Raw genomic sequence first — 14591 nt, forward strand, 5'->3', positions numbered from 1 at the left:
TCTTAAACTGTTAAAACTGATTGGTTTGTTACAATCTCTGTCTGATGTGGCTCTAAGTGATGGGAGTGATCACACCATGCAAACAAAATCTGTGTTTATTTTTGTGGGAATGAACTAAAATAATTAAAAAAAAATTTACCTTAAAGTACATTATTATAGTAATATGTGATACAGCGGGGTCCCCAGTATACACTGGGCTTGTTTTCTTGAGAAGCGTGAGGGATACCAAAACAACATATACCACGGACCCACTGGTAGAGCAGTGGTATAGGCAGGAGGGGACACTTGGGTGAGCAGCAGAGAGGCTGGAGTGATCTGGCCAGGGGTTCCTGGAAAAATGTATCCCTGCACTACCACCCACTCCGCCCCTGCCCGGTGCTCGGGGCTTGCCCACTCCGCCAGGTACTCCTACCAAGAGGGGAGTAGAGTCAAGGTGTGGGGGCTTGCTCTGCTCTGGCACTCCAGCCAGGGTGCAGAAGTCAGGGGCTTTGAAACCTCTGTAACCTGACCCCACTTCCTGGCAGGAGAGCCGGATGAGTGGAGTGGGTCAATCCCTCAACCCCGCTCCACGACTGGAGCGCCAGAGCTAGGCAAGGCCCGGTGCCCTGACCCCATTCTCCAGCTGGAGCACTGGGTGGGGGGTATGGGGCAAGTGCTGGGGCGGGAGCAGAGCCTGGACTGGGGAGGGGCGGGCCTGGATGTTAAGTGGGTGGGCTGCGGCCCACCTGTGGCTACACATAGCTGTCACTCATCAATAGGAGAACGTGTTCTGATTGACGTCGTTCCCAATCCACATATCCGTCGCTTGAAACTTACAGTACTGCAAACGACGGATATGCGGATTGGGACAGATGTGTATCGGAACACGCTCCTCTATTGAGGAGCAATGGATATGCGAAACAACGGATAAGGGGGAGACGTATATCCCCCCGTAGTAATGGCTCCATGTGTCCCACTGTGTTTACAAGTGGAATTTGATCCCATATCTGTTGTAAAAATACAGGACATACAGTAGCGTATGAATAATAAAGCTGTTTGTGCAATCTCTTCTCAAATACAGCTGAGCAAGAGGTTTGCAAATAATCCCTAACAAATGTCAGAATGCTCTTTTATAGTAATATTTTTCCAGGGTATCTGCATTTCATATACTAAAGCATTCACAGTATCATTTTTCTGTTTAGCCATAGCATGCAACTGATTTTAAATATTTTCTAGCCTCTTTTTTATACAAAGCAAGATTTATAACTTAAAGCAGCTTACAGAATGTGAGCCAAGTTAATTCCAGGCCAAAAGAAGTTTGTAGTTAAATTTCTCCACTGATATGAAAAGGCATTCCCGTTTGTATATTTTAACCTGACAAAGAAAGGGAGCTGAAATTTCTTTTTAAATTGATAGATTTTGAAGGGGAAAGGGGAACAAAGATACACATTATTTCATAAAGGTGATTTTTTAGTAACAGTGCTGAATGCAAAGTAGTTCATTATGCTTTTCAGATACAAATCCAAGAGCCTTCTATAGCTTTACAGAATGTGCATTGTGCTTAAAATTTTTACTGTGTATCCTCCATTCTTTTCCATACTGTATCTGGAAATAATAGTCATCAAATTCAAAAAGCAACATTATCCAGCTGATCTGTATTCATTGTTTTAAAGAGGATCTGATTTACACGTCTGCTTTCATTTTCACAACAAAGCCACATAATACTACAGCCAGTTACTTAGTACAATAATCAGATAAAACAGACTTGAAATTCTCTTTCTCTTGAGTTGCACAAACATTTTCTATTTGGTTCACACTGTTTTATGTTGTATAGTTCATCCATTGCAGATTCTCAGTATGTTCTGAGGTAAAATAATTTGCCCAAAACAGTCTAATATCCAGCATTCATTCTTCTCTCTACTTTTTATAGTAGATGTTTAATTTTTACACTTAAAGATGAGGAGGTTACTTATATGTAATTGGAGGTTCTTCGAGATGCGTGGTCCTTCTTTGTATTCCACTGAGGCTTTACGGATGTGCACCGTGCGTCCAGAGCTGGAGATTTTTCTTGTCGTAGTTTCCATTGATCCGCACATGTGTCCTTGGCTCATCTCATGTTTCCGTCCAAGGTGATAAAAGCTGGGGCAGACTGACCGTATCTCCAGTTCCTTCTGCACCGCAAATCCAACAGATCCACAGCAGAGGGGAAGGAGGTGAGAAGTGGAATATAGATAAGGACTACACATGTCGAAGGACCTCCAGCTACAGGTACGTAACCTCCTCTTCTTCTTCGAGTGATGGCCCCTAATGTATTCCACTGAGGGTGATTAACAAGCAGTATCTAAGTCAGAAGAGGGTGCAAGGATGAGAATGGTTGAGTGGAGGACAGGCGTGCCAAATAAGGCATCTGTCGCAGAGTCCTGCACCAAGGCACAATGTGTGGCAAAGGTATGTACTGAACTCCATGTGGCCACTCTACATATATCCTGAAGCAGCATATAACTGAGGAAAGCCATGGTCGAAGCAGTAGATGCAGTATTGATCTTGCTCACTGACCGAGAAGGAATGTGGGCAGGAGGCACAGATTTTAAATCCTGGGTTTTTGGTATAGTCCAGTACCCGCACGTGGGTACAGTAGTGGAGCAAGAAGGGGTATTCACTGGGATCCCCAACAGGGCCAGCAGGATGGATCTGGAGGATGCTGAGGAGGGCCTCATGGTACAGGAAACCACTGGCTCTGCAGCAGCTGGAGTGGAGGATACTGCCATGATGTAGAAGGATTCCATTGGTACTCAAAGTGGCAGGAAAAGATGAGTGGTCCCTCGACTTTCAATCAAGTCCTCCAAGTATGAAAACTCGGAGACTGGTTCACTGGTGAAATCGGCAGAGTTGTGTACACTGTCAGGGGAGGAGTGGTGAGCAGTGGCTCAAATGTGGCACATTTGGCACCAGGGATAATGTCTTCCTGTAAGTAGAGGGACCCAGAAGGTGTGAAGACCTTGGCTTTCCCAGGGCAAACACTAATTGGAGCTCTGGCACTTTTCCCAACCTCCCCAGAGTAAAGTCTCTGGAACTGGAGCAACAGTCCTACCCAGTGCGGATGATTCTCTGGCTCTGAGAGATGCTGATGTTGACTATGTGTGCGGGTTTGCACTTGATACCACTGGATCCATTGATTTATGTGGCTCCTTTTTGTGCTTGTGTGCTTTAGTGCAGTCCGTCCCCATGACTGGAACTCATGGAAGGAGTCTTTCCCTTTTTAGGCATAGAGGAAGACTTATAACCTTACCTCACGACTAGGGCCTTGCACAGAGATCACAATGGTGGTACTGCCAGTGCCTGCCTCGGATTTTGGAATTAGAGGCGCACTCCTGGTATGGGGAAAGGAAGGGGTGTTGCTTGGCCAGGGTCTGAATGAGGTCTCATAGTGACTTCCATGAGGTGCTTCCACAGCTGAGAGCCTGGCATTCTCAGATATGACTTGGAAAGGACTGGCAGATACTGCACCTGGATGAAATGTGGGCTTCTCCCAAGCAGTAGAGGCATCTTCCTTGTTAAAACTCTCCAAAAAAGGAGCACCAATCCTGCTCTACTAAAGATCACTATAAAAACAATAAAAATGGTAAAAAAAAAAAAAATGTAAAACTAATTATGAACAACTGTATATTTTTTAAGTGCCTCACACGTAAGAGGACACTAATAGTTCCAACCCAGATGATGCGACGGTGAGGAGGAACTGGAGATGCAGTTGATCCGCCTTGCCCTTTATCACCTTGGATGAAACCATGAGGTGAGCCAAGGGTACATGCACAAACTAACAGACACTAACGCTTAAAAAATCTCTAGCTCTGGATGAGTGATGCAGATGTGTAAAACCCTTAGTGGAATACAGTAGGGACCCTAACTGAAGGAAGAATTTAATGTTATATATCTTTGACTGATTATGTTAGACAATATTTTAACACTTTTAAAACAAGATTCTCAGAGATTTTAGGCACAGTGGCACTCAAACTTGTACGCTTACATCCTAAGAGATATGAAAGACTCAAAAAGAAAAACAAAATTTGCAACACTGCTTTTTAACCTCAAAGTTTGGCTTAAATAATATCTAGGAGTAACAGATCATTCTTTAAGCACGAAAAAACAGTGGCAATCAAAGGTATATCAGTGACTGCAGTAATATTAGATTGTCCAGCCAGTATCTTTCATAAGCATTACATTCACTTAAAAATACTTAAAACTGAAAGCATTAAGTAAAAATTAAACAGTTAATAAAATGTGTTTGTTGATTCTTTGGTCAAATGATAAAATATTATTAAAATGTGCAACCCAGAGAAAGTAGAACAGAAGTTTAACTCGATTAATATGGTAAAGTGAATTTTTGACAAAATCTGACTCAATTTCTACTTTCTTTCTGAACATGGTACGTTTATCTCTAGGCAGATCTAGTTATACATTCTGTCCAGTGGCTAATATTTATAAACGTGATGTTGGCAAATCCCAGCAATTCTAATTATGTTCACAGAATGTATTTTGTTTAGTTTCATCAGCTGTATGTAATATTTTATTTAACATATTTTTGAAGTCCATATAAAATGGAACTTGCAAACTAGTTAGGGATAGCTAGTTATGGCTGAACTGCCTGTAAACATGATACCAGAAGTGATAAATATGAGTGACTAGGGAAAATGAAGTTATCTATTTATCCTAGGAAAAGCATATATGCTACTTAAGTTTAAAGACTATAGGTCACGGTGAGTTCACGTAATTATAATCTTTTTGGCAACGTATGGCCTTGACATGTCTATGCAACCACTTGCATTTCTCTGCTAAAGAAATGAAGGGGAAAAAAAACCCCAAAACCCCCAGAAAAAGTTTGGATAGACATTTTCAAGGAAAAAGTTTGAGGAAAACATTGTTACTGGCACAAAGCAACAATGTAATTTTAAAGCAGTACAAAAATAACCATTAAGATTTTGGATTACTATGGCATAGTAAAGTTCGATTTTAACAAAACCAATTAAGCATTAAGAATTTTACATGGTTGTAGCTATTTTTAAATTACAATTCATTCTTTACTTTTGAGGTCATATTTAGAATTCAGCAGTGATGTTAAACAGATACAAATCACTAAAATGAAAAGGTTATACTACTGAAAACAAGAAAAAGGATATCATTCCAAAACCAGAAAAACCATGTCACATACATCCAGAATTTAGTTGCCAGGTATATTCCAAGAGGCAGTGCACTATGCATTGAGTGATCAAAGAATGATCTGTAAAACAACAGAAGTGATGTCATCACACAGTATGTTCTTTCATATGTCATTTAAATTCAGTATCAGTACACATGAAAAACCTCCTTTTATGTACCACATTAAATAACAATTATATCTCCATATACTGTTAGTAACAGATTTTGCTTCTTCAGAGCCTGTAGAAGTCCCATTTTTCAAGTCACCCTGATGCAGAAGGTTGGATGAGAGGCAGTTAATGTCACTCCTCGATGGTCAAAGTGGCAACTACGGTGTAATATAAGACACAAGGGAAGCAGGGCTGATATGAATCTTTAATCAAACATAACGTTAACGTTTTATGCTATCCCTAGGTCAATACATAAACTCTTACAAAACCAACTTTAAACCGAGTCTAAAATAAGATGTTAACAGTTGGACTCAATCTGCAGAGTAAGTCTTGACTCAAATGACTGGTCCCCATTGTCCTCAATGTTTATAGACATCATATCATTTCCTATTCATAAATTCCAAGACAAGAATAGACCACTGTGATAATTTAGTCTGACCTTCTACATAACAGAGGTTATAGAACTTCTCCAAAATAATTCTGGGGCATATCTTTTAGAATAACATCCAATCTTGATTTAAAAATTGCCAGTGACGGAGAATCCACGACAATCCTTAAATTGTTCCAATGGTTAATTATCCACACTGTTCAAAAATTATGCCTTATTTTCAATCTGAAGTTCCAGCTATTGGATTGTGCTATATCTTTCTCTACTAGACACAAGAGCTCATTATCAAATATTTTTTCCCCATGTAGGTATTGATAGACTATGACCAAGTCACCTCTTAATCTTCTCGCTGTTAAACTAAACAGATAAAGCTCTTGGAATCTATTACTATAAGACATGTTTTCTAATCCTTTAATCATTCTCATGCCTCCTCTCTCAACCCTCTCCAATTTATCAACATCCTCCTTGAATTGTGGGTACCAGAATTGGACACAATATTCCAGCAGGTGTCCCACCAATGACAAATACAGAGGTAAAATAACCTCTGCTCCTACTTGAGATTCCCATTTATGGATGCAAGGATTGGATGTGAGCTCATGTTCAACTGATTATCCACCACAAACCCCTAATCTTTTTCAGAGTCACTGATTTCAAGGAGGGAGTCCCCTATCATGTAAGTATGGCCTGTATTCTTTGTTTCTAGAGAGAGAGATTTACATTTAGACATATTAAAAAACACATTGTTTGCTTGTGCCCATCTTACCAATGACCTGTTTTCATTATTTACCACTCCCTGTAGCAGGGTGGTCCCCTGCTCCTGCCCTTCGGGGCTTGGAACAGCCCTGGGAGAGGGCTGCGGCTGGGAAGGAAAGCCTGGGCTGATTGGGGAAAGCAGGCTCAGCTGTGGCCATGCCCCAGTCAGGCCCAGCTGGCCCATATAAGAGGCAGTGAGCCAGGAGCCCAGAGAGTCTCTCTCCGCCTATAGAGGGAGAAGGGCCTGGCTGCAGGCAGCTAGACACAGGGTGAAGCAGGGCTGAGGAAAGGCAGAGGAGCTGGGGTGCTCCTGCCTGGAAAGCACCATGCTGCGGCCTAGCATAAGGCCAAGAGGTACTGGGGGTTGAAGGGGGCAGCCTAGGGGTAGGCAAAGGCAGCAGGTCCAAACCCCTTTGCCTGTGATGAGTGGCTGATACTGCAGTCTTCCCCAGTGAACGGGGGCTAGATGGAGACTGGGCAGTAGCCAAAACTGAGGCAAAGGGGGGATAGTGGGTTGGGGTTCCCCAGGGAGGGGAGACCCAGATTGGTGGGATACTGCCAGGGGGCAGCACCCCAGTTAAAAGGGCACCGGGGTCCAGGGAGGGACACGGGGGCCAAGAGGACAAGCGGATCACCAGTCTGCAGAGGGCGCTCCAGAGCTAGAACAAGCTAATTCCCAAAACAGACCAGCAGGAGGCACCCACGGGTGAGTCTGCGCGTCTACACTCCCACAATTTTTGTGTCATCTGCAAACTTTAACAGTGATGATTTCATGTTTTCTTCTAGGTCACTGCTAAAAATGTTAAACAACATACGGCCAAAAACTGATCCCCGTGGGACCCCACTAGAAAACATACCCGCTCCATGATGATTCCCCATTTACAATTATATTTTGAGACCTATGAGTTAGCCACCTGAATTCTATAAATTACACGTGTAATCAGTGATTAGGCTCTTCACTTTTTACCATATAAACATAAATTAAAAAAAAATAAAGAGGTATTCAGTCTTCTGTATAATCAACAGAAATCTTTGACGATTATTTTGAAGTTGCTCACACAAATGTCATGTTGCCTTAATCAGTGACTCAAAATATTTTTAGTAGGATAACATGCTTAGATAATACAATACTTCATATGACACTAACACACCATTTTAGAACTGCTGATGAAATGGAGAAGTCTTAACAAATGTATACTCTAAAGCCACATGCTGACAGCAGTTAGAAATCATTGCTAAAGAGCTCACTCAGCAATATTTACATTACAGTTATTTTAACAGTTTGAAGTGAATTCTTAGCCAAGAGCATGGATAGCAGTTGTGAATTACATTTACACATGAGATTCCAATGTCAGAGGTATTCAAGAAACCCATATATCTAAAAAAGGAAACATATATGCCCTGTTTTCCTCAGTCTGTAGTTATAACAAAAACGTCTGTTTTCTTCTCTCTCTTGCTTTTCTCTCATTACAACTTCAGGCAGAGATTCTTAACGGAAATATTATCAGAAGGAAAACAGTTAAGTCAGTTTTCCATTTCATTTAATTCACTTATTTCTATGACAGGAAGCTAGGTCTTCAATTAAGCCAAAAAGAAATTTAAACACTGCACATAAACCAGCTAATTCTCAAGAGCTGTCCTGAGTTCCAGTTAAGAATATCTATGAAAACATTTATCATTGGAAAACAATCTCAACTATACATATTGTGACAGGGTCAGGCCAGATGGCTACAAGAGAGTGGTTGAAGGTAGATACCTTAGTTCCAGGTTAAGCAGGTCCCTTGTTCCTGGCAGGGACTATTCCAGAACACTCAGGAATTTTCTAGAACTAATTAAGGCAGGCTAACTAGGACAACTGTAGTCAATTGGGAACCTGCTAGAATTAATTAAAGCTAATCAGGATACCTGGTTTAAAAAGGCTCTCACTCCCGTTACTGAGGTGCGTAAGGAGCTGGGAGTGAGAGGACATGCTCCTCGAGGACTGAGGAGTACAATCGTTAACAGATATCAGGAGGAAGGCTCTGTAGTGAGGAAAAAGAAGGTGTTGGGAGGAGGCCATGGGGAAGTAGCCCAGGAAGTTGTAGCTGTTGTGCAGCTGTTCCAGAAGACAGCTGCAGTCCACAGGGCTCTGGGCTGGAACCCAGGGTAGAGGGCGGGCCCGGGTTCCCCCCAAACCTCCCAACTCCTGATCCAACACAGAGGTTCCACCAGAGAAGAAGGTCTCTGGACTGTTCCTCGACCCACATGGTGGATCAGCAGAAACTGCTGGGATTCTTCTTACTCTTTTTCCTCATACTGGCCAGTGATGAGGTTATCTAAGTGAACAGCAGGTTTGAGCCACAAAAGGGCTACTGTGAATCTCTGAGGCAAGCAAAATCCGCCAATAAGTGCAGGACCCACCAAGGTAGAGGAGGAACTTTATCACAATATAAAATGACGGAGTCTAAATTAGCTGTTACCACTCAAGAAAGAGAGCTTGGAGTCACTGTGGATGATTCTCTGAAAACATCCTCTGAATGTGCAGCGGCAGTCAAAAAAGCTAACAGAATGTTGGAAATCATTAAGAAAGGGATAGCTAGTAAGACCAAAAATATCATATTGCCTCTATATAAATCCATGGAACGCTCACATTTTGAATACTGTGTGCAGATGTGGTTGCCCCATCTCAAAAAAGATACACTGGAATTGGAAAAGGTTCAGAAAAGGACAACAAAAATTATGAGGGGCCTGGAACAGCTTCCAAATGAGGAGAGATTAATAAAACTGAGACTTTTCAGCTTGCAAAAGAGCTGACTAAAGGGGATTTGATAGAGGTCTATAAAATCATGGCTGGTGTGCAGAAAGTAAATAAGGAAGTGTTATTTATTCCCTCTCATAACACAAGAACTAGGGGCCACCAAATGAAACTAATAATGTAAGGAAACATAACCCCTCCTTCCGTTTCGTTGGTTAGAGCTTTGCAACTGTTTATATGGGATCCTGTCTTGCCACCAAAGCCTTTTGGAGGTTGTTGTCACTGGTCGGATACTGTACCAGGGCCTTGATTGAAATAGTAAACTGTCAGTCCCTGCTGCAGAGCCCTGCCATTGATATAAACATCTGTGATTTTAACATATAATATTGCAACAATTATATGCTTTTAGCTTTATTAGTTTACAGGCCTATGCAAGCTAAATAAATGCAAAATAAAAGCCATGGTTTTAGTTCTCAAAGAAACTTGTAATACTGTGGCACTGCATGTGCACTGGGTGTGGAGAAACTAGATATGAGGAAAGCGGGGTACGGAACACTAACAAAAGAGGAACTAGGAGGGGACAAGGGGTCCCTTGGAGGCCAGTTCAGCTATAGGCAAACATAGTAGCTTTGCTTGCATAAGGTAGATCACAAGGTGGGGTCATAAGATAACCTGCTCAACACTGCCCAAAACACAGGATATCTGTTAAAATAGCTTGCTAATTTGCAATATTCTACATGGTAATGCTTTTGCAATATGTAATTGCAACCAAGGGGTCATAGAACAGTCAGTATAATTAACAATAACTGGAAATACCCCAAGCTAAACTTACAGTAAATAACCTGCTGATTTGCAATAATAATTACCAAAAAAAGGCAAATAACTTGTGTAATCAATATGACGTTTTGCGGTTTTAACCTTTATAAGCTTGGTGAAAATTGTGAAGGTTATGCTGTCTTTCCCTGTATGCATACTTGTAATCTTGTAGTCTTGTTTTATCAATAAAGGTTGCCTCAGGCTGTCTGATTCAAATCAACTGGGTGGTAGTCTTTTCCACAACAATAAGCAGTAGGTTTAAAACAAATAAAAGGAAGTATTTCTTCACACAACACACAGTCAACCTTTGGAACTCTTTGCCAGAGGACATTGTGAAGGCCAAGACTATAAACAGGGTTCAAAAAAACTAGATAAATTCATGGACGACAGGTCCATCAATGGCTATTAGCCAGCATGGGCAGGGATGGTATCCCTAGCCTCTTTTGCCAGAAGATGAGAATAGGTGACAGGGGATAGATCACTTGATAATTACTTGTTCTGTTCATTCCCTTTGCTGCACCTGGCATGGGCCACTATTGAATGACAGGATATTGGGCAAGATGGACCTTTGGGGTTTGACCCAGTATGACCATTCTTATTGTCTTATGAAAAAAATTTAGCCTACCTGTCACAGAATTGGTCAGTCACTGGGAAGTGGGCCGTTCCAGGATTCACCTCAAGGTTCCTCGCCACAATCCTGAACAACTTAAACAACCTTCCCACATCCTGCCTTCCATCACACCCACATAAAATAGTCACCCTCCTCCAATGTTCCCTCTAATTTTTTCCATCCACATGCAGAATGAATTTTGTTATGTGCACCATATCAAGGTAATGTGCAGATGTGTGCCACCAGCAGAAACAAAAAACCTAGCTATAATATATATTTTTAAAAAGTTACCATAGGGATAATTACTCCTGCCAGAACAGGTTAGGCATTTTAGAACTCACTACTCAAACAATTAAATTTAAGTGTAAGAGAAATAAAAATTATGAAATACACAGAGCCAATTAATTAAAAGAACACACTTTGAAAGAAGTATCAAGAAGTAACAACAACAATACAAGTGTGTGTTGGGAGGTGAGTGAGAGATAGACATACTGTGTCTCTGTGAGTGTGAGGGGGGAGGGAAAGAGAGAGAGATGTGTGTGTGAGAGTGAGCGCGAGAGAGACACATACAGTGTGTGTGTAACAGACATACTGTGTGTGAGAGACAGACAGACATGCATTGCCCCTTCAAATATGATGCCCTTTTAAGTAGATTGGCACTCACCAGGCTGAAGCCTGCTTGTTCAGACAAAGCAGCAGCTGCCAGCAAGCTCTCTCCGTCCCACTCCTAAGACCTGTCGTGTCCTGACCCCCAGCTCTGTGGAGATGGGGTACGGGGTGGGGGGACACCCTGATATCAGCACTCTCTTCCTAGTCCCCCACTCTGGACAGCAAGAAAGAGGTTCCCGGGAGCGGTTGGCCAGGGGCTCCAATGCAGAGGGCAGGAGCAGCGCAGCAGTCGGAGGAGAGGCACCTGAAGTGTGTGACACTTAATAGACTGCTGAACGGCCACGCAGCTTAGAGGGAACTTAGCCCTCATCCATATCATACATTTACACCAAGGGGATTCCCTGGTGGGGATACCCATCTTTAGAAAAATCTTGCTTTATGATTAAAAGGGAAAAGGAAAATTAGGGTTGTCCCCCCCCCAAAAAAAATTTACCTCTGGGGTGCTTTATAATCAGTTTGTAAACTGCTCTGAGGTTTCTCTCTTGAAATTAGCATGCTTCAATCAGAGTTCTGACACAGAAATAAAACAGACACTAGACCGATGAACCCTATAACTCTTAAAGGCAACTTTGGAAAGAATGAGAAGTTTATTGATGTGGCAACCGTGAAAAGTAAAAACTACTTTTTCGTAAGTAATTATTATATGAATGCTAAATATATCTAGCACAGTACATGTCCTACAAACTACCTACAGGATAGACTGAAAGGGCTTCCAAACATCTTTCTTAGGACAACCAGCTACACATGAATTTGCTAAACTTTCCTGAATAGTTACTTACAGATTGATCTGGGAGTTTGTTTTTAAGTTAAGAATTTAGAATGCTATGTCAGCTTATCTAGACACAAAGAAATCACCACCACAGGATTCAGATAAATATTGTAGCAGTAATATTAAATTGCAGCCATCCAATAAAATATTATTTCCTTACAAAAATAAACAAGGAAGCTAAGTACAAACAGGTTAATTTAATAACATTACAATTATAATGAATCAATAGAAAGTAAGGACTTAAAATGTAAAGGTATTCTGTACCTAAAATTTACACTGAGAGTTTTCTGTTGTAATTTGGTAACCTGTTTGCTCTATGGTGTTGAGACAAAATTGGTGCATCAAACCTGTATTTAACCTGAAAACTAACAAAATAATTTAAGTCTAAAGAAAAAAACTCTCATAATTATTAGAATTAATTAATTTTAGTTGTAATTTCCCATCATTTTAAGTGCCTGTAAAACATATAGTATGGCAGCATTAATATTACAGAACACATTAACTTCTCTTCTTACAGCATATAAGAACCACTGATAATTATATAAAAAGGCAAAGTAAAATGTAACAATAATAACTTGGCATATACCTGGTTTGAACTTTAACCCGATCATCAATTCTCACATCCTTTCAACCTAATTCATTCACATTTCCACCAGCCTAGTCTCACAAGCTCACTCACCTGTTTACCAAGACACCCAGTAAGAACAATACCAGGGTCTGTTCCACTATATTGCTGTCTGACCATCACCACTTTATCACCAAAACATTTCTGTCAGCTGCTAATACCCAACCTCCAATGGCTAAGAGAATATTCTTTATTACTTCTCCTTTACCCAGAATGGGAGAAAGAAACTTGTACTACATCCTTGACTTACACAATTATGTTTCTCTTCCAGTCAACTGTTATCCATGCATTATCTTGCTTTTCTTCCCAGTTTGTCTCAGATTCTCACTAGAAAGACAAAGTAGGTGAGGCAATATCTTTTATTAAGAGACAAACTTTCTCTTTCACCAACAGAAGTTGGTCCAATAAAAGATATTACCTCACTCACCCTTGTTTCTCTAATATCCTGGCACTAATATGGCTACAACAATACTGCAAACAACAATGGATCATATCCTTACTGTTATTGAAATTTGTTTTTTAAAAAAGAGGTTACTTACCAGTAACTGCTGTTCTTTGAGAGAGTCGCCTCTGTGTATTCACATTTGTGGGATTGGCACTTCCAGTCCAAGATAGGGGAGCCTACCAATGTCACTGGGTCTTTGCTGACCCTGAAGCAGAACTGGAAATAATGGGTGCTGTCCTTGGTAATAATGAGACCTAGTTGGGATTTACTCCCCTTGTATAACAAATACTGCCAGACTTATACCCTAGACATTTGTGCTGCTGTACAAAAATTCTGTTCAAATCATCTACCTGGACATAGTTATTCTCTGGCAAATAAATTTTGGTCGTGAACAAAGGGAGAGAGTCTTGCAGGTTAGGCAACTAGCTTTCAACTCCAGAACCATGATGTGTAGACAACTCCTGGAGAGTCCACAAACCTTGAAAAGACTGAAAAACATGCTAGTCCACTATGTGGAAAAAAACACATTAAAGGTAAAGGAGGTGAGAAGAAAATCCCCTAATAAGCTTGTGCTACTGTCACCTTTTGTATTTTCTATGAACCAAGACATAAATGGGTCAGGTGTAAGTAGAAGCAGCAGCAGTACCTTTGCTATCAGTCTTATGGGGGCAGAGACATAGCCTGGATAGCAGTATCACCCAGTTACATTGTTACGGAACACGTCTGAAGATCAAAGTCTAGATACTAGTGGAATCAGAGACTCATTGCCACTTACACTATATACCAAACCACTTCAGGCAAGTGGCTTATCAGAGACAATCTGCTGAAACCTCAACACCAAACACAGTCAACCTAAATGGACCTAAAGACTAGGTAGATCTTAGGGGAGGACAAGCAGGATGGTTGCCCTGAGTGTCAACTTTTGGGGGCATCTCATCACTATGCCTGTTTTTTCCCCCATAGCTGCTCAGAGGGCACCAAAAACATTTACTGTCCTGAGAGGAAAAATATCTAGGGCCAGCCCTGCTAAGGACCTAATGTCACTTATACTGGTACTGGATCACTTCACTGAGAAGTTCACCAGAGTCCAGGATGCTGGATTTTAGGCACTGGACTCGGTCGACATGGATGGATCCAGAGATCTGAATATGCACTGAACCACTCTTAGTTCTCTAGTCCATGATGCCAAAATTTTGGTGCCAGCACCAAGACTTAAGCACCAAATTAGCAAGACCAGTCCAGATCTATGGACTCTGGTACACTGAAGGTGCCAGAACCTTGGTACCGAATTATGCCAATCCAGCCAGAGCCATATCTAAGAGACTAAGACCACGGTACTGAATTAGATCAATCTGGAGGAATCCGGGGTCTAGGTGCCCGGTTGATGGTTTAAGAATCTTGGAAATGACTCTGTCAGCCAATTAAGACTGAGGACTTGAA

The 14591-nt window shown here is 41.3% G+C and overlaps 1 protein-coding gene across 1 annotated transcript in view; it reads right to left on the bottom strand.

Moving 5' to 3' along the window:
* The window catches only part of ZDHHC17 (zinc finger DHHC-type containing 17), a 137089-nt gene that overhangs the window by 46720 nt on the left and 75778 nt on the right, over window positions 1-14591 (bottom strand). The window contains exon 10 of the mRNA XM_030548671.1: window positions 5154-5254. Within this exon, the coding sequence (XP_030404531.1) occupies window positions 5154-5254 (101 nt within the window). The remainder of the gene's footprint in view (window positions 1-5153; window positions 5255-14591) is intronic.

This window comes from Gopherus evgoodei, chromosome 1 (genome assembly GCF_007399415.2).
Source record: "Gopherus evgoodei ecotype Sinaloan lineage chromosome 1, rGopEvg1_v1.p, whole genome shotgun sequence".
NCBI classification, from domain to species: Eukaryota; Metazoa; Chordata; order Testudines; family Testudinidae; genus Gopherus; species Gopherus evgoodei.